The following is a 24866-nucleotide window of genomic DNA, read 5'->3' on the forward strand; positions in this document are numbered from 1 at the left end:
TATAATTATTGTCATGCCACTTATGTGGGCTAATGCACATGAAGCAATCTTTAGAAATGGTGCTTATAAGATGTGTTGATTAGCTTGGACTTTCCCCAAAACTGAAAGATGGCAGACCCGGACATGAGTAAGATAAAAGTGCTTATGCTATTCACTCCTTATGCTATTCGCCTCTTTGTGACCCCATTTGGGGTTTTCTTGGCAAAGATACTGGAGTGTTTTGCCTTTTCCTTCTCCAGCTCATTTTGCAGATGAGGAAACTGAGGGAAACATGGTTAAATGACTTGCCCAAGGTCACAAAGCTACTAATTGTATGAGGCCAGATTTGAACTCAGGAAGACAAGTCTGCCTGACTCCAGTTCCGGCCCCCTGTCCACTATGCCACCTAGCCACCCCAAAGTATTTATACTTGCCTCTTCGCTTTAAATAATGCTCTAGGACAATAGTGTTAAACTCAAAGAGAAACAGGGCCATTAAACCATATATAAAGATTCCTGCAGGCCACTAATTGACTTAGAAAACCACATATTAATGTTATATCTATTTTAGTCTATTTATATTTATGTTGCTAAATATTTCTTAAAATATTTATTTTGTTAAATATTATTTGCTAAATAAATTTATTTTTTACAATATTTTACTTTAGTCTGACTTGGGCCATGCTTGGGAGTGTTGTGGGCCATGTACAGCCCACGAGCCATGTGTTTAACACCTCTGTTTTGGGGATAATGCTGTTCCGGTTCTAACATATGAAGGAAAACTCCATGTTTAAGATAACACTGTATGAAAGCCATAACTGTGTTCTGCAACCTTGCCAGGTCACAAAAGAGGCTCAGGAATTTTGTAGCTAAGACAAGCCAACTGAGCCTAGTTTCCTTTTGCATCAAAAGGTGGAGCTGCTCCAAGATGAGAATCTAATTAATCTCCCTCCCCAGGAAATAGAAGTTTGATAACTGGATTGGGATTTAAGAGAGATAACCATGAGTGACTTAGCTACCTCTTTTCATCAGAGAATAGTGGAAAAAGTGGCAGATTTGGCAACAGGAGACTTGGATATGAGTCTCTGATACTGCCTGTGATACTAGTCATGTGACCTTAGGCAAGTCACTTACCGTGACTTATATATGATCACACAGCTAGTACGTATCAGGGTCAGGACTGGAACCCAGATCTTCTGCTACATGTAAAGTTTATTTGTAAAACTTTAAAAGTTGTATAAACATGATTATTAAGATTAGATAAATAAGATGCAGCTTCACCTCTGTGACATTGCTCTTATGTTGCTTCTGTTCTTCAGAAACTAGTTCCAAGAAGCTGTTTATGGGTATAACCCATGTGGATGTTGAAATCATAGTCTAGGCCTCATTAACACCATGCTCCACATCTCTGAACTACTTAACCAAGTACATCAAATGATTATCAAATCATTGGCTATAGGGACTTAAGATCCGTTCACTGATTTTCGCTCAACTGAGCTAAGACAGTAACGTGTGTAGATAGATAGGAATATATAAAGCTAGACAGAGATAGAGATACATAGATAAAGAGAGATAGATATGTACAGATGTATATACACATATACATATATAAATGTATATTTATATATATCATACATGTGTGTATAGGCATGTTTACATATATGTATGTATTTCCAAAAAATTAGTTAAGTGCATGCATTGCGCACAAAAAATCTCAATTGTGATAAAAGATGACTTTTCCAGTCATCTTAAACTTTACACTCCCTCCTTCCATGTACTGTTTGACCCTGTGATCTGTCCCCCTGGCATTGAACAAGACACTCTATCTCTTGACTTGGAACATTTTCACTGGCTGTCTTCCAGGTCTACAATGCTTTCCCTCCTCATCTTCACCTCTTGGTTGCCCTGGCTTTCTTCAAGTGTCATCTAAAATCCCACCTTCTCCAAGACTTCCGTGATTCCCTTTAATCCTAATGTTTTCTCTCTATTGATTGTTTCCAGTTTATCTTGTCTATAGTTTGTTTGTACATAGCTGGATAACTCAGTGAATTAAGTGTGAGACCTGGGCTCAAATCCTGCCTCAAACACTAACTAGCCATGTGATCCTGGGCAAGTCATTTAACCTCTGTCTATCTTGGTTTCCTTCTATTATCCTGTGGGGATATTAATAGCACCAATCTTCCAGTGTTATCATAAGGATAGAATGAGATCATATTTCTAAAATGTTTTGAAAATCTTAAAACATTGTATAAATGGTATTATAGAAATTCCTTTTCTTCTCATTTTTCTTTTCTTTCTTCTTCATCTTCCACTTAGTAGTATTATTATTGGTTGTCTACTGTTGTCTTTCCCATTAAATTGTGAGCTTTGTGAGAGCAGGGACTTTGTTTTGCCTTCCTTTGTATCCCCTCTGCTTAATATAGTTCCTGACACATAATAGGTGCTTAATAAACATTTATTGACTCACTGACTGACTACTTAAGCAATGGATATAGAAGCAGATAATGTAACTCGAACAACCTTTGAAATAAAATACTTCTTTCTTCTTATGATGTCTATTTATAATTTGTTTCAATATGGTCAATGATATCATGGAAGTAGCTGGATTTCAAGGTTCAAGGAATCAGGAGAACTTTCCCAGCTCTAATTCGCCTAGTTTTTGGATGACATCATTTTTCTGGGCAACATTTTTTCATCTCTTAAGTGGGAATAATAACATTTACCTTCTCAGGGTTATTTTAAAGATAAATGAGATGATAAATAGAAACCCTTTTAAATCCTGACTATTTTAAGTAATGTTGATGAGTTTGATAAAGGGTGGACAGTATTATCTCCAAGGGATATCTCAACTTAAGTATTCTACAAATCTATGACCACTTTAGAAAAGTAAATATGGAATGTTGGAACTAGAAATAACCTTAGAACATAGAATGTTAGGACTGGAAGGAAAGTTAGTATTTTTAGCATGTCAGAGCTAGATGAGACCAGAAAACAGAGAATGTCACAGCTAGAAGAAACCTTTAAAAAAGAATGTTAAATCTGGAAGTAACTTTAGAAGGTAGAACATAAGAACTGGAAAAGATATTAAAGAACAGAAAATGATTGCATTGAGGAGGACCCTAGAACAAAAAACATCAGAGCCAGAAAGGAACATAGAGATCAATCTAATCTAGTCCCCTCATTTTAATTCTCAATGGCTTTCATCCCCCTTCTCTTGCAGTCGCTTTCCAGTTCTCCCACCAAATCTATGCAGTCTTTGAGGTTTATGAGTAGATTTATGGGTTTTATTATTCTGTGAACACCCAGCAGCTGAGTTTCAAGGACATCCTCTATCCAGATCTCTATTAACTGCTATTCTTTTTTTCCCCTCCAGTCTGCTCCCAGTTCTCCAAGGGTGTCTACGCCATCTTTGGATTTTACGAGAGGAAGACAGTCAACATGCTCACCTCCTTCTGTGGGGCCCTCCACGTCTGCTTCATCACGCCCAGCTTCCCTGTTGACACATCCAATCAGTTTGTTCTCCAGCTGCGCCCTGAGCTGCAGGATGCCCTCATCAGCATCATCGACCACTATGACTGGCAGAAATTTGTGTACATTTATGATGCCGATCGGGGTAAGCACAGCCAGCGGTTGAGACTCAGGTTGAGGGTTAAGGAGAAAAATCCCAGTGGAATTGAGGTCATTCCTTGAATTGGATTATAATTCTGTGCAGTTTGGAACCACAGGCCCAAAATGCTTTCTCTAAAATTCTTCCCCCTGCTGTTAGGCTATCTCCTGGACATTGCCTTTAAGCTCAGGCCTTTTTTGTCCATTTTTTAAAATCATACACCTATAGAAGCAAAAGAAACTTATGAGATACCTTCTATCTCTAATATCCTCTGTTCTGTATTCTAAGATCCTTTCCAGATCCTTTGTACATATAATTCTTCAGATCTAATATTCTAATCCTCTGGGATGAAGACCCTACATTTTTCCAACCTCGCTTTGTTGGTAATGGCATAATGGAGAAAGCACTTAATTTGATCAAAAGGCCATTTATGAGCTTTGTGACCTTGGGCAAATCACATCACCCTTTAGAGTTTCAGCTTCTTCAACTTTAAACGGGAATAAGATGATCGTCATTAGCTATCTCCCAGGGTGGATGTGAAGAAAGCACTTTTTAAAACAGTGAAGTACTATGGAAAAGCAAGTTGTTGCTGGTGATAACAATAATGAAATTAAAAAACTGAGATTTGAGTTCCATGAGAAAATGCAGACTTCCATGAATTAAAGGTACATTATCATTGAGGGGAAAAAACTCCTAAGCCTAAATTTCAAGCTCTTCACAATCTGCCACCTTCCTATTTATCTCATGCTAGCACCCATCCCCCTACTCAATGCAGTCCAACCAAACTAGGCTTCTCACTGACCCCCACATATTCTTTCCAACCTCTGTGACTACTCACCCAATTGCTTCTGGTTGTTGAATTTCTAATGGGTCTGTTAACAGCCAAGTCAAATGTTACCTCCCCTCTGGTTCCCTTAATTGTTTGTGACTTTCCCCCTTGGCCTTCTTCACATCATGCTTTTCTTACTTTATTTTTCTGTAATACATTTATCATGCAAAATTGTCTGTATTTGTGCCTTAGATTGTAAATTTGATGAAGGCAGGGGCCATGTATTATATAAATTTTGTATATCTTCTAGTATTCTGCACAAGGTAGGCAATAAATGTTGGATTGAATTTGTAACATGGGAATAATAAGACTTGGAATATCTATCTCACAAGGCCAGACAACGAAGCATCTAAACAACCAAGGGACCCATTGTGAGATTAGTTTATTATAGTTTTTAGCCACTGTGCTTATGCAAGGTCAGTGTGCATCAGGCTGAAGAAAGAACCGTCCGCACTGTACCATGGCTCTATACAGAGGCCAAGGCTCACATGCCCTTATCCACCATCTCAAATTAGAGAGTAGGTGCTGGTAACATACTTACTAAGTGCCTATTATGTGAAAAACAAAGTGCTAGGTACTAGAGCTACTAGGATCAAAATAAACTGCCTCTGCCCTCAAGGAGTTTATATTCTATTAGATAGGAATTATATATATGTATATGTATATATATATACTACTAAATCCAAATATATATGCATATATACATATATGTATTTATGTGTCTATGTAACATGTATAAAGTAATTTTTGGATGAGGCTACCAAGCAACAGAAAAAGCCTCCAGTAAGAAGTGACAGGAACAGCTTTGAAGAGTGATAGAGAGTCTAATAGGTGGAGGTGAGAAAGGAACAAATTTGATATGAGGGACAACCTACCCAAGGGCAAGGAGATAGAATGCTGTCTATTGTACATAGCAATTAGTCCAGTTTGTCTGAAATGCAGTGTGAAGGGGAGTAATATTTAGGGAGCCTAAAAGGTTGGCTGGAGCCAGATTATAAAGGGCAAGCAAAGGAATTTGTATTTGATCCTAGAGGCCTTAGGGACCCCCTGAAGCTTTTTGGACAAGAGACGGACATGATCAGACCTGGGCTTTAAGAATATAAATGTGGCATCTGGGTGAAGGATGCGTTTTTAAACGAAGGGACTTAAAACAGGGAGACCAGTTAGGAGATTGTTGCAATAAGTCATCTAAAAGGTGATAAAAGCTTGAACTAGGTGGTTCTGGGGTGAGTAGAAGGGAGAGAAGAAATGTGAAAGATGTCATGGAGTGAGAATCAACAAGACTTGGCAATTGATTGAACATGAGTGGGGAATGAGAGAGGAGAGGTAAGAATGACTCCTAGATTCAAACCTACATGGTAATCAGTTAATCAACGAGCCTTTATTAAGTATTTACTATGTGCCAGAAATTCTGCCAAGTGCTAGGGTTACAAATACAAAGAATTAAACTATGCCTACTTTCAAAGAGCATATATCCTAATGGGATAGAAAAGAAATAGGGAAGGTAGGAAGATGAATGAGATTGGGAACTGATAATTTCTGTCTTAGACATGATGGATTTGAGTATCTTTAGGACATCTAGCTCAAAATATCTAACCAGTAGTAGGCAATGTTGAGCTGGAGCTCCAGAGAGAGAGACACTAGGACTGAATAAGTAGACCTGGGAATTCTCTGCATGGAAATAATAATTCAACTCAGGGGAGCTGATGAGATCCTTAAAAAAAATGTATAGAAAGAGAGCAGCAGAAAGCTGAGCCCAGAGCCTTAGAGGCATGCCCACAGTTAGGGAATAGGACATAGATGATCTAGCAAAAGACCACCAGTGTCAAATCAGCTTCTTATTTTTCAGTTGTTTTTCAGTTCTGTCCAACTCTCCATGACCCCATTTGGGGTTTTCTTGGCAGAGATACTGGAGTGGTTTGCCATTTCCTTTTCCAGCTTGTGGGACACTCAGCTAAGAGCATTGAGGGGGCACCAAGAGGCAGGGGCTAGGACAGGCAGTGGCTCATCTCGAAGTAGACTGGCCAGCTCAAATTGGCTGCAGAGAGGTAAAGAAGAATGAGGACTGAGAAAAGGCCACTGAATGTGGCAATTAAAAATCTGTTGTTTTGATGTTTACTAATTGAAGAATAGCTCTAATTCTTACAAATTTGAATCAATTCTTGATATAGTTTAGAAATAAGACAATCAGAGAAACTTGATGCAAAGATTATTCTCCCTATTTGACTTCTAATTTTACGTGAATTGGTTTTGTTTATGAGGGGCTTTTTAATTTTTAGCTAATGAAGATTATCCATATTATCATTTATGGTCCTTTCTATCACTTCTTTGGTCATGTATTCATCTTCAACAGAAAGGTATTTTCTTGCTGCTCTGATTTGCCTATGATGTTGCCTTTTATTTCTAAGTCATGTACCCATTTGGAGCTCACCTTTAGCATGTGGTGTGAAATTTTGCCCTATAACTAGTTTCTGCCAGACTGATTTCCAGTTTTCCCATCATTTTTTATTGTTTAGTGAATCTTTACCCAGTAGTCAGGCTCTTTGGGTTTATCAAATACTATGCTATTGTGTCCATTTGCTTCTGTATGTCATAAACCTGATCTGTTCCATTGATAGACTTTTCTATTTCTTAACCAAAATTATCAAAAAAATGGACAATAATTTGATGTACTTAGCTAAGTACATTTAGTATTCTATGAATCTATGACCACTTTAGAAAAGAGAATATAAATGTTAGAACTATAAATAACCCTAAACATAGAATTTTAGGACTAGGAGAAAGTTAGTATTTTCAAGTAATTAATTGATAATCAAATCTTTTTTTATGATTAAGGCTCCTTAGTCTAGTCTAAAATCTGGTACTACTGGGCCCCTTTCTTTCCGTTGAAGCTCGTGAAATCATATACAAAGGCATGAAGGTAGTTGCTATTTACACTGGTATAAGGAATAACCATCCCTACGTGATAACGAATCTCTTAAGTATTAGACTTGTGATTTTTTTTTAGCTTACAAAGTGTCCAACCTTTTAGTGATGAGTACTGAGAACTTAGCCAGGCAGCAAGAAGTCTATCCCTGAGGCCATAATCAAAGCCTTTCTCTCTTTGGTACCTACCTTGATTTTTTGCTTCGCTGATACATTTCTTGAGACACAGGGATCCTGGGATCATAGGTAGAGAGCTAGAAGGGACCTCAGAGGTCGTCTAGTCCAACCCTTTCATTTAATATATGAAGAAAATAAGGCACAGGGAAGTTGCTGCATGGGGACACAAGTAGTAAGTTAGAGGTAGGATTTGAACTTGGATCACTGACTCCAGATCCAGTTCTCTTCCCCCACTGTGCTGCTCTGCTTCCCACCACAGTAAGATATCAAAAAAGGCTTTACTGCAAGTTTCAACACAGTAGAGGCGATTGAACTATATACAAGTAACTTTGATACAAGTCTGAATATGATAAATGCCTGTGTTGTTGTTCAGACATTTCAGTCATGCCTGACTCTTCATGACCCCATTTGGGGTTTTCTTAGCAAAGATGCTGGAGTGGTTTGCCATTTCCTTCTCCAGCTCATTTCACAGATAAGGAAACTGAGGCAAACAGGGTTAAGTGACTTACCCAGGGTCACACAGCTAGTAAGTGTCTGAGGCCAGATTTGAACTCAGAAAGATGAGTCTTCCTGACTCCTGGACTATCCACTGTGTACCTGGCTGCCCTGATAAATGCTTAAGAGAAATCAAACAGAAAAGTCTGAGAGATTCAAGGAAGAGAAGGATTATTTCCAGTGTGGGACTAGGGAAAAGAGAAGATCATTGAGGAAAGCTACATGGAAAAAGTGATGCCTGAGCAGGGCTTTAATAAAGAAAAGGAATTCAGCAGGCAGTGACAAGAAGAAAATCCATTCCATGGATGGGATATGGTGTGTACAAATGCATGGAGATAGTGAGTCACCTATTTTGGCCAGTTTATAGCATGTAAAAAACAGACATATGAATTTAGTCTGAATAAACAAGTTTGAATCTGATTGTGAAAGACCCTAAATGTCACACTAAGAAGTTTTAATTAACAGGGAACCATTGGAGGGCTTTGAGCAGGGCTTCAGATCCTCCTCATGATGCACAATCTGTGATCATTCCCTCTTGGACAGTGTCCCAGATTGCTTACTCAGCATTAAAGGATCTGAGCTACATAGTTTACATCTTAATCGGGCAAGTAAATCAATTCTTTCCCTTAGAGCAGGGCTTCTCAAACATTTCACACTCACGGCCCCTTCAGCACTTCTTAAACCCCATAAGGCATTGAAACCCACAGTTTGAGAAGTGCTAGATTAGAGGGCCTCTTTTTTTCAGTCATGTCTGATTCTTCATGAAAACCCTATTGGGTTTTCTTGGCAAAGATCCTAGAATGATTTGCCATTTCCTCCTCCAGCTCATTTTACAAATGAGGGAACTGAGGCAGAAAGAGGTTAAGTGGTTGCCCAGGGTCACACAGTACTAAGTGTCTGAGGCCAGATTGAACTCAGCAAGATAAGTGCTCCTGACTCCGGCCCTGGCACTCAATCTACTGTGCCACCTAGCTGCCCAACCTTTATAGGTGGTCTCTTTTTGCCCTAATAATCTGTGTTCTAAGGTCCTTTCCCATCTTTGATATTGTTTGATTCTAGGAAGATCAGGGAGCACATAGAATCTGAACTGGACTTTGAAGGATAATTAAGGTATTGATACAGAAGGGAGATAAAGAATGAATGGGTAAAATCAATAGCAGAGTAAGGCTCTGGTGCAGGGGTGGGGAACCTGCATCCTCGAGGCCACATGTGGCCCTCTATGGTCCTCAAGTGCAGCCCTTTGGCTGAATTCAAACTTCACAGAATAAATCCCCTTAATAATAGGATTTGTTCTGTAAAACCCAAGGACCTAGAAGGCCACACGTGGCCTTGAGACCTCAGATTCCCCACCCCTGCTCTGGTGCTTTGGATGTACACCATGCCTCCATAGAAGAGTGAATATTAGGCAGCAGTGAGAGATAAGGTTAGAGGGGTAGGGTTAGGCTCCATTATTCAAGTCCTAAAAAATCCAGACTGATGAGTTTCTATTTTGTCTGATAAACACTGGGAGCTATTGCTAGTTCTGGAGCAAGGGTATTCTATGGTGAAAGGGAAATTTTGGAAGGCTGGTCTGCCAGTTTTAAGTGTAAGATAGGTTGGAAGAAAAACAGGAGACAAGGAGGCCCGCCCCCCCTTTTCCCCCCACCCTCTTGTTCCTTCCTGTTACCTTCTTTCAACAGTTTCCTGGGTCTGACAGCAGGAACTCTGGGTTCCAGCCAGAAAAGGGCTATTTAGAGGAAGAAACTGCTTTGTGAAGTGATGAGGCTTGGGGAATGAGAATAAAAACAAAAACATTTTCCACACAGAAGTAGCTCGGTAACCAGCCATGACCCAGGCTTCCCCGAGGGAGGCTTGGCCCCATTGAATATCTGACCTAAAAGCTTTGAAATAGAAATCCAGGCAAACACAAAAGAGTCTTGGAAGAGACAGCAACAGCAGAAATATTTGAATCTATCAGCCAGTTCTTGTCTGTTGAGCGCCTACTATGTGCCCAAAACTATGTGTGACCCCTAGGGATGGTAAGAAGAGTAAGACACTGACCCTTTCCTTGAGAAACTTAATCTGAAAGGAAACATGTTGTGGTGCCAAAAACACTGGACTTGGAGTCCAAAGACCTGGGTTTGAGTCCTTGCTATGGTGCTTATTGGGTAGGGCTTACAGACTCTCTAAAATATAGAGGCTATTCCTCTAAAAAGACATACTTTAAAAATTTTAAGGACATACTTGAAACTCACCCTGCATTAAGACTGAGCTAGCTGTATGACAGAGGAGAAGACGTGTAGGATTAAGGATTTAGAAATGAAGTAAAGCTTTAAAATCGTCTAGTCCAACCCCCTCATTCTACAGATGAGAAAACTGAGCCCTAGAGAGGGCAAATGAGTGGTCATAGATTATACTGGGCTCTTGGTAGAGCCAAAGATTCAAAGCCAGGTCGTCTGATTCTATATCCAGGGTTCTTCCTACTCTGTGTCATACAACTTGAGTTTTTAACATCTCCAAGGCTTATTTCCTCATCTTTAACTTAGAAATAAACTAGGAATAGTGATTGGACTTGTGATTTCACTGATATAGAGACCTCCCTGGTGAAGAAATCCCTTCTACCTTTTCAAGTCAGCACTTTCTCAGCCATTTATAGTCTTAGAGAGTTGCTTGGGTGTATTGAGAGGTTAATTGACTTGCCCAGGGTCACGCAGGCAGTATGTGTCAAAGGCAGGACTGGAACCCACATCTTCCTGCTTCCAAGTCCAGCTCTCTATCACCTATATCATGCTGGGATAAGCAAGTTTTGTCCTACCTGATAAACAGGGAAGCTTTCTGTAAACTGTAAAGTACTATGGAAATATGACGTGGAGTGTGACAGGTGGACACATGAAGGCTTTAGACAGTCAGTGTCCCAGGAATTCAGAAAAGAATGAGGTCAGTGGGGTACTAGGGTAAACATGCAATGCTTTCAGAAAGAAGTGGAACCTGAGCAAGGCTTTGAAGGATAAGTAGGATTTGGATAGTCAGACTGGAATGAATATGGGATCTCAAATGAGGGTCAAGGTGGGGGATGGAAGTTAAGAATTCCCCAATGGACCTTCAGGTTCCTTTAGAATTTCTTCTCTTTCTCTCTCTCTCTCTGTGTCCTCGATTTCCCCATCCCAGGGTTGTCAGTCCTACAGAAAGTCCTTGACACTGCTGCTGAGAAGAACTGGCAAGTGACAGCTGTCAACATCTTGACAACGACGGAGGAGGGCTATCGGATGCTCTTTCAAGACCTGGGGAAAAAGAAGGACCGGCTGGTGGTAGTGGACTGTGAATCAGAGCGTCTGAATGCCATCCTGGGCCAGGTAACATTCTGGCATCAACCTTCTGGCATGGGATCTGACTGAAGGAGCCTCCTCTAGTGGAGGATAAGGCAAGGGGCAAGGGGTAACAAATGAGATGGGAATAGGAAGATTGATTGTCTGTTCTTGGGGTTCCTCAGTAGGAAAGCATGTGGAAAGACTGCTATATACTGATGGCCTAAAAAGGCAATATTATGTATATTAGAAAGGGCACTGAATTAAAAATCAGAACAGCCTGGCCCTGACACTCATTAGCTGTGTGACTGTAAGCAAAACTTTTCACCTCTCTAAGCCTTAGTTTCTTCAGCCATAAAATAGGGATAGTATCTCACAGGGCAATAATATCTTCATAGGGTTTCTGTGAGGAAAGTTCTTTGTAAAGCCTTAAAGCACCATGGAAATGGACATTGTTATTATCTACTACTACTACTACTACTACTACTACTACTACTACTACTACTACTACTACTGCTACTACTGCATCTGCCAGGAAGTGGTTATGGGCATAACATACAGGTAGTTATAAATCTGGGAGCCTCAGGGCTCTGACAGAGCTGTAGAATGCTCCAAAAGCTGTAAAGACTCCAAGCTGCTGACATCTTTCCAGAAGGGTCAAAAGAATATGATGAGCTGATATGATTAACATCTAGAGATGTTTGTCTGTGGTGCAGTAACATATCCTTCCAACTATTGGCCATCCTTGAATATAGACCTCATCCCTAAAATTAGAATTCTTGTGAAAGAAAAAGATAAATTTATACACAGAAAAAGAACATAGAACCTTTATTTCCTTTCTGGTTCCCTTTGTGTGAGAATTTCAGAGGTTTCAACACAAATCAGCAAATATTTATCAAGTATCTACTGTATTCAGAACTCTGACTACGTGCTAGGTGAGATAGAAAGTTTAGATAAGGCACCAACCTTATCCTCATGAAGTTTGTAGACCAGTAGGGAAATCAATATACATATAAGTGCAATACAAAATAAAACAGGTGTATGTGAGAGGTGCAAGCTTAATGTTTCATGAGGTCCCAGAGGGTGGATGGAACTCTCACCCACTTGAGAATAGTAAGGCTTCCTGGAGGAAATGGTGTGTTGCATTTTGTTTTTTGGTTTTTTTTGCTTTTTGGCAGGGCAACTGGGGTTAAATGACTTGCCCAAGGTCACACAGCTAGTACATGTGTCAAGTATCTGAGGCCGGATTTGAACTCAGGTCCTCCTGACTCCAGGGCCGGTGCTCTACTCACTGAGCCACCTAGCTGCCCCTTTTTTTTTTGGTGTGTTGAATTTTAAAAAAGCTAGGTAGGAATTCAGCAGGGAGACAAGGAGGAAAGAGGGCATTCTGTGCAACAACAAGAATAAGGGGAGAAAGGCAAGAAAGCTCCGAATGCATGCAGAGGAAAGCATGTGGTAAGCATGGATAAAATGGGTGACTTCCATGGAAGGCAGCAGAAGTTGGGGTAGGGGCATGTTTGGGAGAACTTTGAAGGAAAGTTTAAGGATTCTGATCCTGGGAAACCATTACAGAAAAATGATATAACAATATCTACATTATTAGGAAGATAAGTCTGATCATATATGAAGGATGAATCAAAGGACCAGAAGAAAGAGGTGGAAAGCTTAGGATGCTACTGTACTTAATCTAGTAAAAATGTTAACCTCTACATTTTTAGGAATCAGTCAACCAATGGGTAAAGAAAGTCACTTGTCTCAGTGAGCTCTCAGAAAATTACTGACTTGTCACGGGATGTGACTCATTGATCTCTCAAGCTCTAACTCCCAGCACAGAGAACCGAGTTCCAACAATGGAGCAACTCTGTTGCCATGATGATATCTGAACCCTTAAGGACAGGAAGCTTACAGGTGCTTCACAATTTAGTTAAGGGGTACCCTGATCTAAGAATTATCAGGGCCCTGGAAGCTGGAGGGGAGAGCAAGTTGTTCAACCCACGGACTGCATTAGCTGGACTGAAGACCCTATGTAACCAAACAAAAATCCCACCCATCCCCACCACCCCCACACATAAAAGTTATTGGGGGAAAAGCCATCATAAATAAACTATTAATTTTTGCCAGAAGTTGACACATACACCTGGTCATATTATAAATAGTAAAAATCCACGTGTCAGAACACAATTCATGTTTCGAAGGTAGAACACAAAGCTTTGAAGGTAAAAGAAATCACAGAACAAGAGTACAAGGACATAGAACATGTTATTATAACATAGGACATAAGAAATGTAAAGTAGCTCAGAACAATGGGAGACCACATATTAACATCCTCTGTGTTGTATTGTATTGTTGTTTTGTTAACCCTGTCCCAATTACATTTTAATCAAGTTAAGTAACACTTGGGAATGTTGCCTAAGGGTATTTGATACCTCTGATTTAGAATGCAGAATGTTAGAAAACAGAACATAGAATGTCAGGACTAAGGGGCCCTAGAACATAGAATACCAGAGTTAGAAGGGACCATAGATGTTAGAATGTTAGAATGTTAAACAGTGGATGTTAGCCCTGGAAGGCAGATATAGAATATAGAATGTGAGAACTGAATGGTGCTTTAGGTCCTGAGTACTGTTCCTTTCGCTACATGGCACATGAGTCTGAAAATCTGCAAGATAGCTTTCCTTTTTCCCAGTTTGTATAATATGTTCATGTTTCCAAGGAAATACTAGATTTCATGCCCCACTATAAGCAAATTGTGTCTTGTGCTAAGGGTTATAATGACCTCAACTCACATGCTCATTAGCCAAAATACCATGACACTCTGTTCTTCAGACTCCCAAGGGACCACAAGGCAAGCCTATTGCTGGGGGAAATAAATGTTTGATGGAGCTTATTTACGTTGATAAATAATGCATGTTTATAAAAATCAATTAGCAAAAATTATATTTTACAAAGACTTCTAAGCAATGCTATATAACCCATTGGGACCATTTTAAAAGGAGAGAGCTTGGAAGGATTAGTGGGCCAAGTGTCAGAAGATTGAGATCTGACATAGATTGGTTGTGTGTGGCCTTATGTAAATAACTTCTCTTCTCTGAGATGCAATTTTCTCATCTGTTAAGTGGTGATAACAATATTTGAACTCTGCCTGCCTCTCAAAGTAGTTGCTTTTTCAAGTGAAATTTTATTTTTTCCAATTGATAACTGTGTTTTTTCTTCTTCTCTACCTCTCCCACACATACTAGGGGAAAAAACAGAAAATGTTTTTAATAAATATTCATAATCAAGCAAAACAAATTCTCACAATGAGCATGTCCAAAAATGGGTCTCTTTGTGAATAAGAAAATGCTTTGTAAATTGTGAATATCACGCATGTTGTTTCTGTCTGTCCTCACTCAGATCTATTAACCATCCTCAGTCCAATTGAGCCTGAGTGTTCATGTCGGCTTTGCCAACTCAGTGCTACTTGCAGTCTGGAGGAGGGTTAGAGATTCTATATCTCTAGGTGCCAGGTTCCCCTCAGGAGGTAATGGAATGCTGGGCATTCCAATACAGCAGGAATAAACAAGGGTTTCCATTGTGTGGTACGAAGAATCCATGCCCTTTGTCAGGCCTGTACAACATACAGCCCACTCACCACTTATGGCCCACCACACCACTTGTGGCCTACCAAAGGATTTCGGGTGGCCTGCAACAATGTAGAGGATGCAAAACAGGCCTGCTCAACGTACAACCCGTGGGCCGAATGTTGTGCAGGCCTGCCCTAGGTTCTTCTCTTTCCACCTCTGCAACTAATATACTGTGTGACCTTAAGCAAGTCATTTGCCCTTCTTTCATCTTCCTTATCTGTAAAATAAGAGCATTGGACTAAAATCTAGAAACATTCTGCTTCAGAACCTCAGACCCTACGCAGTCCATGGCCGCAGGTCTCTCTGACCTTATAAATAGAATGTAGTATGTGGGAGTGGAAAAGGATCTTAGAAGTTACCTAATCCAACCACATCGTTTTACTTCAGAAACTGAAGCCAGATTAGGGAATAGGCCTTCCCTTGGATCTCAAAGAAAGTCAGTCTCACCCATGATCTCTCTCTAAGGTCCTCTCCAGCTTTATGATTATTTTGTTTGGTGATAGGAAAAGGATCAACAATCACAGCTCTTCCAAATGTTCTACCCTTTTGGCCTCAGTCTCAATTTCCGCCAATACTTAGTGCTTAGCACAGTGCCTGGCACATAGTAGGTGCTTAGTAAATTCTTCCTGATGGACTGACATTTAGAAGTTGTCTTTGTTTTCTTCACAAACTTGTACTAGAAAGTATTGAGAACTTGGCTGTATCATTCCATTGTATCCTCACTTTAGAGGCATTAGTGACATCAGCAACAATAGCCTTGGCAGGGTGGAGGTGGGGGAGGGGGTAGACAGGAGACCACGATTCTAGTCTCAGATCTACTTTGTTAGGCTTTAGCACCTTTGCCCTCTCTGTGCCTCAGTTTGGCATTGTTTAGTCATGTCTAACTCTTCGTGACCCCGTGGAACATACTGTCCATGGAATTTTCTTGGCAAAGGATACTGGAGTGGTGTACCATTTCCTTCTCAAGTGGATTAAGGCAAACAAAGCTTAAGTGACTTGCCCAGGGTCACATAGATAGTAAGTGTCTGAGGCCAGATCTTCACGCAGGTCTTTCTGACTTTAGGCCCGGCACTCTATCCACTGAACCACCTAGTTGCCTTAATTTGCCCATCTGCAAAAAGAAGAGATATGATCTAATATTCTGTCCATCTGTATTCTATGAGTCTTTCCAGCATGAATATCATGTTCTGTGCTTTGACATCCTAGCTTGGAAAAGGAGTAAGTTCAGATGAAGTGCTAATCATGCTGATTGTAGGAAGCTAATGGAGGCCATAATGAAAACATCGTAACAAGCATCACAGAGAATTATTATTGTCCTTGTTCATTCTCCACAGCTAGATGAGTTGGCAAAGATCATCTCCTGGACACGGGGAAGAGAAAAGCCAATAACAAAATCTGCCACAGAAGCTCATGTGGCTGGTGTAGGCTGCTACCCTGTAAAATCCTAAGTGAAAATCTCATGAATATGGCAGTAGCTGTGATCTTGTGAGCCTCATCCTGGGTTGGAAACAAGCAGGCCTGACCCCTATTTCCAGCTCTGTCCCCTAACTCACTCTGGGACCATGGATATAGAATACTTCTCTGGATCTCGGTTTCCTCCTCTATAAAATGGGACTAATAGGCCTTGTCCCTAGAAGTTCACAGAACTATTATACAGATTACAACGATAATAGTAGTTAACATTTATAAACCATTTCAAAGTTTAGAATGTATTTTACATATCTCATGTATTATCACATGGCATAATAGATTGGAAAATAAGAAAAGTCCTATTAGTATAGTGCTGACCTGACCTCTGTTCTACTGAGTTTGTTATAAAAGAACAAGCAAATTAGATCTGTCAGTAAAATCCAAATCTTTATTTTTTTAACGATCTAACATGTTTATCTGAGACTTTTTTTTTACCATGTCTAATGTTAAAGGCTTAGATTTCAACAGTACTTTAAGTCATTTCACATTCATTATCTCATTAAATGCTTATAACAGCTTCATGCATAGGAGGATGGGAATAATTATCCTCATTTTACAGATGGGGAAATAAAGGCTCAGAACAGTTAATGGATTTGCCCAAGGTTGTAGAATATCAGAGTCAAAAAGAACCTTGGAGGTCCCCTACTGCAAATTCTTTCATCTTAGAGATTAAGCAAATGAGTTCCCAAGAGGAGGTCACAGCAAATCATTGTCTAAGACCATATAATAACCCAGATCTCCCACCTCTGGTTTTCTAGCATTTTCAGTTTCACCACTAGAATTGGGGATGGGAAGGCTAAGTGAGGGATAAAGAAAATGGACCTGGCTGTAGGGGAGATTTCGCACTGGGAAATGTGCTGCTTCACACTGAGCATATTTTTATTTAACTGCTTTGTTTTTATTATAAGGTTTATAATAAATATATCTCAGTATCGAAAGTGCATCAAACCATATGACAACAAGATGAAGAAGTTATGAGGAATTATCCATAAAACCCTCATCCCAGTAGGTTTGGAATTCCTGGGGCTAGAATTTCAGAGCCTTAACCTCCATTTCAGAGAATCCATTGTTTGCTCCTGCATTTAATTATCCCCCTATAAAAATGTGTGAGCCTCTATTCACATACATCCAATTAAGTAGATGTCTGAGTATGGATTTTAATAACCCTGAAAATTTATTCAGTTATAAGAAAAGTTCAAGCGTGTCTCATATGCATTTATATTTTCTTTGTAGTCTTGGTGAGAAAACCAGTGGATTAAGTTTATTACCCCATTTTGCAGAGGAGAAGATGGAGGGACCAGAGAAGATTTTACCCTAGTCACACATAGCTAAAACCAGGGATTATTGATCTCCTCTGTGAAAGGTAGTCTTCTAATATGGTTGCCCCCTGTTGAATATCAATGTGGTGTAGGGAGAACAATAAAAAGAATAAAAAGCTTGCCTTCATATAATACTATGCGATTTACATAACACTTCCCTCACAAAAGTCCTGTGAGCTATGTGCACTGTGGTTATCCCCTTTTTTACCAATGAGGAATGAAGAGAGAAAGCTTAGGTTCCTAAAGAAGAAGTGACTTGCCCCCAGACTTACCCCTAATAAGTAGCAGAATAAAGACTTAAAATAATAGGATTGAAAGTTGAAAGGGACCTTAGAAGTTATCTAGTCCAGAGATTATTTAATCCAAACTCAAATAGAAATGAACCCCTGATGACAGCATATTGATTTAGAAAACCACAATTTAACATTATCCATGTTGTATTATATATTTATTTATTTTGTTAAGCATTTTCCAGTTACATTTTAATTTGGTTCCCATTGCACTGGGGAATTTTGTGGGAGGATAATTTGACACCCCTAGGCAAACCTCTTCATTTTACAAAGGCAGAAACTGAATCTCAGAGAGGTGAATCCACTTGTTCATGGTCATATGGGCACATGGGTATGCTGGTAAATGTTTAGCAATCAGCTTTTCAGGGGGAAAAATGTATGTGCAACATATTTTAAAGATTAATCTGCATTACTAACATTTTCTACATCACTTAATTAAGTCTATAAAATCAGCAAAATAATAAGTCATGCCTTAATTTGAGGTATATTTTCAAGATGTAAATGCTCACACTGAAAATTTAATAATCAGCCCCTGCAAGTTAGCACAAGGAGACTCCAGTACCATCCTGAATAGTTAACTACATTGAAAAAATTGGGAAAGTCCTCAGAGGTCACTTAGTCTGACCATTACCTGCAAAGGAATCCCCTAAAAATGCCCCCAACAAGTAGGCATCTAGCCTGTGAAGACCTCTTGTGAGAGGGAAGCTCTTTCCTCTTGAGGAAAGTTCTGGAGAGTTCTCACTGTTAGGAAAGTTTTTCCTTGCATCAAACTGAAGTCTTCCTCTGTGACTTCCAGAGACAATTCCTTGATGACTGTAACTCCTGGTTCTTCTTGGTCTGGCTATGAAGAATAAGTCTAACCTTTCTTCTACATACCAGCTTTCTAAATATTAGAAGATAGCTAACATGTCCTCTGAATTGATCTTTTCCATACCTAAAAGTGCCCAGTTTCTTCAGCTCATCTTGAACACTATCTCTACTCATTCACCATCCTGGTTACTCTTCTCCCGATACTTTCCAGCTTGTTGAAGTCCTACCCACTATGTGGTTCCCAGAACTAAACACAATGTTCCAGTTCTGGTCTGACAGGGCATGGTACCACAGGTATTTGGAAGCTTGTGCCTCTTTTAATGAAGGTTAAAATTGCATCAGTTTTTTTTTCATTTCCATTTGCACTATGGACTCATATGGAACTTGAAATGTGCTTAAAAAAACAACTTGGCCCTTCTTTTACAGAAAGCATTGTAATGAGTGAGAGAGCCAGGATACAAAACCAGGGCAACCATCTCCAAGCCTAGTGTTCTTTCAACCCACACTTTAATCTTTCCTGAGTCTGAAGATCTGTCCATACCAACGCTGCCATCAGTTCCCAACATGACCTTTCACAAGCCAGTTCCTTTCTCTGTGTCTCTATTTCCTGATCTACGAAATTAGGAAATTGGTCCAGATGGTCTCTTAGGTCTCTTCTAGCTCTAAGTTTCTATGACGATATGACCATATAATTCCATAATAAAACCCAATTAGGTGTTTGTACTTCCAAGGTATAGAATTGTGTCAGATGATATCCCTCCTGTCAAGATACTTGGCAAAAATCCCCACCTGTCTGTCTTGGTTACCTCATCTTTAATAACAACTGCCCTACTTAGCTCATGGGCTTTTGATGATGATCCAGTGATACCCTGGAAATGAAAGTTTTGCTAAGTATAAAGCCTGGTACAAATACAAGATGTTATCCTAAGGCATTAGCACCAGACAGCACCTTAAAGATCACCTAGTTAGAGAGACAAAATGCCGTAGTGGATAGTGCTGAATTTAGAGTCATGGAACCCGAGGTCTGTACACTGCCTCTGAAACTTCCCAGCTATGAGCCAACATAAAAGCCACTGAGTCTCAGTTTCTTTACCCATAAAAGGATATGATAATACCGATTGTGCCTTCCTCATAGGCATGTTGTGAGTCTCAAATTAGATAATATTTTTAAAGTGTTATGCAAATTTTAAGTCACGTTATAAATATCAGTTATCTAATTTATTCTAGACTCTCATTTAACTGATAAGAAAATTGACCCATAGAGAAAGGAGATTGCCTCTAGGTGGCATAGTAGATTGAATACTGGGCCTGGATTCAGGAAGACCTCAAGTCAAATCCAGCCTCAGATACCTACTAAACTATGTGACCCTGGCCAAGTCACTTACCCTCTGTTAGCCTCAGTTTGCACAGCTGTAAAACAGGGATATGAATAGCACCTACCTCACAAGGTTGTTGTGAAGATCAAGTGAGCTGTTCTTTTTTTTTTGAAGACTTTATATTTTTAATTTCTTTGTGGTGATGTTAACAACAAAAGAACCATAGCAGAAGACAATGATGTACACAGAGCTTTTAAAGGGATAAATTGAAATAAGAAAGCTATTCTTAAAGCACTTAGCACAGTACCTGACACATAGCAGGCTCTATGTAAATGTTTATTCCCTCCCCTTTCCCCATTTCCCTTGTCCAAGGTCACACAGTGGGTTAGAGGCCAAGGTGAGACCTGATTTCCCTGGTAAGCTCTTTCCCTTACACAACAATTATTTCAAATGAATACCCTTATCTCCTTCCTTCTTCACTCCACAATTGTGATGACTTTGGTCAAACATTCTTTCCTGACCTTGCTGGATGAAGTCATGGGTTTGTTGCTCTAGGATGGGATCTTGAAGACCTGAAAAGAGACATTGTAATGTGGTTGGAAGAGCTGTGGAGCTAGGTATAGATACCTGGGCTAGCACAATGGCTCTTACTGGCTATGCAACTTCAGAGAAATAACACCTACGCTCTGAATCTCCCTTTTCTCATTGGCAAAATTTAGATAGCAATATCTGTCCTATGAGAAGCAGTCCCGCATAGTGGATAGAGACCTGGCCTATGCATTAGGAAAATCTGGGTTTAAGTCCCGCCTCTGACACATATTGGTTATGTGATCATTAATTCTCTAAGACAGATGTTCAATGTCTTTTTTGTCTTATGAACCCCTTTGACAGTCAAGTGAAATCTATGGGCCCCTTCTTAGAATACTGTTGTTGTTCAGTTGTTTCAGTTGTGTCCAGCTTTTCATGACTCTATTTGGGTTTTCTTGGCAAAGATACTGGAGTAGATTGCCATTTCCTTCTCCAACTCATTTTACAGATGAGGAAACTGAGGCAAACAGAGTTAAATGACTTGCCCAGGGTCACATAGCTAGTAAGTGTCTAAAGCTAGATTTGGACTCAGGGAGATGAGTCTTCCTGAGTCCAGGCCTGGCACTCTATCTACTGCACTACCTGGATGCCCATACTGTTTTGTTTTGTTTGTTTGTTTTTAATCTGTAATTGAAGGAAATGCTAAATTTCAGTTAGAGGTTAGTGAAAATAAAAATACATTTTTCCCATCTAAGGTCACAAGCCTCCTGAGATTAAGGCCTAAAGCTGTAAATTAGAGAGTTGCTGGCTTGTATTGGTAGAAGGAATTTCTGTTTATCTTCCTTTTCAGATGTTTTACTGATGCTCATTTTTGGTTTTTATGTTACTGGCACTTGCCAGTGACTATCCCTACAATGAGACCTCTGCTCCCTGCCCCTGCCATCTCAAACAAATATGGTCAAGCAGAGCAAATGAATCCATTGGTCACATATAAAATGCACTCCTCATTCTGTTATAGTTCACCATCTTTTTGCCAGTAGATGAGAAGCATGCTCCATCATCGGTCCTCTGAAGTCATGATTGGAGACTTCATTGATTAGAGTTCTGATGTCATTCAATATTGTTTTCCTTTATACTGTGGTGATCATCCCATAAATGCTTCTCTGATTCTGCATGCTTTACTTTGCATCCTTTTAGAAGCTTCCCAAGCTTCTTTGAATTCTTCATATTCATCATTTATTATAGCCTAGTAATATTCCGTTATGTTTATTTCCCACAAATTGTTCAGCCATTCCCTCATTGATGAGTACCCACTTTCCTCTCAGTTCTTGGTTACCCCCTAAATTCCTGTTATCAATATTTTTATACATAGGACCTTTATTTCTGTCTTTGGTGTCTTTGGAATACATACTTTGTATTGATATCATTGGGTCAAACAGTATGAATCAATTAATTAAGAAATACTAAGCATCTTCAGTGTATCAGATACTATATTAATGCAATATCACGGACATAGAGTAGTTCAGGGTTATTGTTCAAGGCTAAAGTGTGACCACCCTTGTGTGTGGCTGATGTAGAGTGAAGATGGAAGTTGTAGACATAAGTAAGATTGATTGACATGGCAGTCATGGTGTTTGAAGAAGAATCAGCAAGACTGTTAATGATGTCAAGGAAGAGAATAGAAAGGAAGATTGTGATCCAGGTACTGCACTCATTAAGAAGAAGGGAGAATTGCAAAGCCTATACCCCAAACAGATCAAAGAAAGAGGGAAAAGACCATTATGTACAAAAATATTTATAGCAGCACTTTTTGTGGTAGCAAAGAACTGGAAACTAAGGGGCAGGGGGTTTGCATCAATTGAAGAAAGGCTGAACAAATTATACTATAGGAATATAATTAAATGCTATTGTGCCATAAGAAATGGCAAAGGGAACAGTTTGAAAGGAACCTTGGGAGACTTGCATAAACTGAGGAAGAGTCAAGTGGGCAGAATCAAGAGAATAATTTATAGAATAATAACAAAATTGTAAAAAATTTTGAAAAAAAACTTTGAAAAACTTAAGAACTCTGATCAGTGAAATGACCCACTATGATTCCATAATGAAGAAAGCTACCCGCCTCCTGACAGAGAGGTAATGATCTCAAAGTGCAGAATAAGACGTACATTTTGGACATGGCCAATGCGGGAATTTGTTTTGTTTGACTATGCATATTTGTTTCAAGAGTTTTGTTTTTCTTTTTTTTTTTCTCAATGTGAGGTTAAATTGGAGGGAAAGGAAATAAAGACTTGTTGATTCTTTTAAAAAGTAAAAGAAAGGAGGAAAAATGGCTTGGAATCCGATAGATAGCAACAGCAAGAATTTGAACAGTGTGATACAGCCCAAGCGAGTGAGCTTCAGAGGTGACAAGTGACGATGGCAGAAGGAATATCTGAAAGTATTTACAATGAGCAAGGAGTACACTGACTTTTCCTTCTGGCCTGCTTTGTCAGGAAGGAGAGCATAGATAAAAAGCTGAAAGAGGCCTTAGAGGTCATCTAGGGCAAACCACTGATTTTACAGATAAGGAAACTGAAGGCCATGGAGGTTAAATGACTTGCCAAAGAAAACTCAGGTAATAGTTGTCAGAGATGAAATTTGAAACCAAGTTCTCTGGGGGCATGAAAAAGGAACAACTAATACTGAAAATGATAGAACAGGAAGAGGTGTCTTCAGGAGGGAATCAAATTTCTATGAGCACTTGAAGATGGAAAGATCATGAGCTGATCTCTAAAGTGAAAGAAAGTTTGTTAATAATAAAGAAAAGGTTCCAGGAGGTATGATAGAACGGGAGGGGAGAGAAGGGTAAGGGATGGTGGAGAATTAAACTCGGCTGGGATGAGAATAAGAGCAAAGGTGATGAAGAAAAAGGAGCTTTTGTTTAAGCAGTTGGTGACTCATATTCACAGGGGTTAGGGGAACAGAAGGTATTTGGCATGCCATAATACAGGAAAAGTACCAAAGATGGAGATGAATGTAGATTAAATTAATTGCAAACCCCAAATTAGAATGCTGGTGTGAAAATGCCTCTGTCAATGGGTTCTCCTAGGTGGAGCCCCCTCGATTGATTGGGCCAGGAGATAGGAGGGTTTTATGTGTTGAAGGAGGCTTCTAATCCTGGGCACCATATGCCAGGGATATCCAAGTCATTCTACACTTCCCTACTACAGTCCTTTTGGAGGATCAGGGGCCTAGGCAGCAGCAATGAACAGTCAGGCCCAGAAGTGGCCAAACTCCCTCTCTCTTCAGCTCTCACTGCCATTTTGTTTTCTACTTGTGTCTTTGCTCCTTATCCCTTTATCCTGAGAGTGCCCTGCCTGCCAGCTCTATGTATTTAAATACTACCTACCATTCAAGGCCCAACTCAGGTGCCTCCTTCACCAGGCAGCTTTCCCTGATTTATTTCTTCGTCTTCCAAACTTGAAGCTGCAAGCAAGGATGAGCACTTTGCCAAGCATGGTGCTTCAGGAAGAATATTAGAATGGAGATCCTCTGAGGTTCCTCCCAAATCTGAGATTCCGATTCAATGGATGGATGGATGGTTGGATGGATGGATGGATGGATGGATGGATGGATGGATGGATGGACAGATGGAGCAAATAGTCATTGGAAAAAGGAAATGTCAGGCATGGAGGTGCATACATGTAATCCCTGCTACCAACCAGACTGTTGGTGAATTGTTTGCGCTCAGGCAATCTGAGCTAGAGTCATGTAACTCAAGCATCTAGAATAAGTCCAGCACCAATACAGTAATCCTCAGGAACAGAGAGCCACAAGGCTGCCTAAGGAGGTAAAATTGGCTCAGGTCAGAAACAATGGAGGCCATAGCAGTAGAGTCAAGCCTTTGTGTGGTGATGGCACTTCCAGCCTGGGAAAGGGGGGGCAGGGAGGGAGTGGAGGAGGAGGAGGAGGAGGGGGAAGAGGAGAGGGAAGAGAGAGAGGAGGAGGAGGAGGACGAGGAGGAGGAGGAAAAGAGACACCTGAGTCAAGCTTTGAAAGATAGGATTTAAACAGGTTCAGAGGACCTCCACCAGATGCTAGAGATAGAAAGATAAATTAAAACATAGACCTTGCCTTCCAGGATCTTACAAGAAACAAAAATAATGTATTTAAAGTTAACTAAAAATACAAGAGGTGAAAGGCATGTTCTGGATGCTAAATAGGTAATGTGGGCAG

General features: G+C 39.9%; 1 protein-coding gene across 2 annotated transcripts in view; it reads left to right on the plus strand.

The window, feature by feature from the left end:
• Window positions 1-3356: 3356 nt before the first annotated feature.
• Window positions 3357-24866, plus strand: part of GRIA1 (glutamate ionotropic receptor AMPA type subunit 1) — a 192073-nt gene continuing 170563 nt past the window's right edge. Inside the window, exons 1-2 of one of the 2 annotated variants that reach the window (XM_036751410.1) lie at window positions 3357-3591; window positions 11159-11343. In XM_036751410.1, coding sequence (XP_036607305.1) covers window positions 3417-3591; window positions 11159-11343 — 360 coding nt within the window. In that variant the 5' untranslated portion in view covers window positions 3357-3416. The remainder of the gene's footprint in view (window positions 3592-11158; window positions 11344-24866) is intronic. The other variant, XM_036751411.1, reaches the window with a different exon arrangement.

Source organism: Trichosurus vulpecula, chromosome 3, assembly GCF_011100635.1.
Source record: "Trichosurus vulpecula isolate mTriVul1 chromosome 3, mTriVul1.pri, whole genome shotgun sequence".
NCBI lineage: Eukaryota > Metazoa > Chordata > Mammalia > Diprotodontia > Phalangeridae > Trichosurus > Trichosurus vulpecula.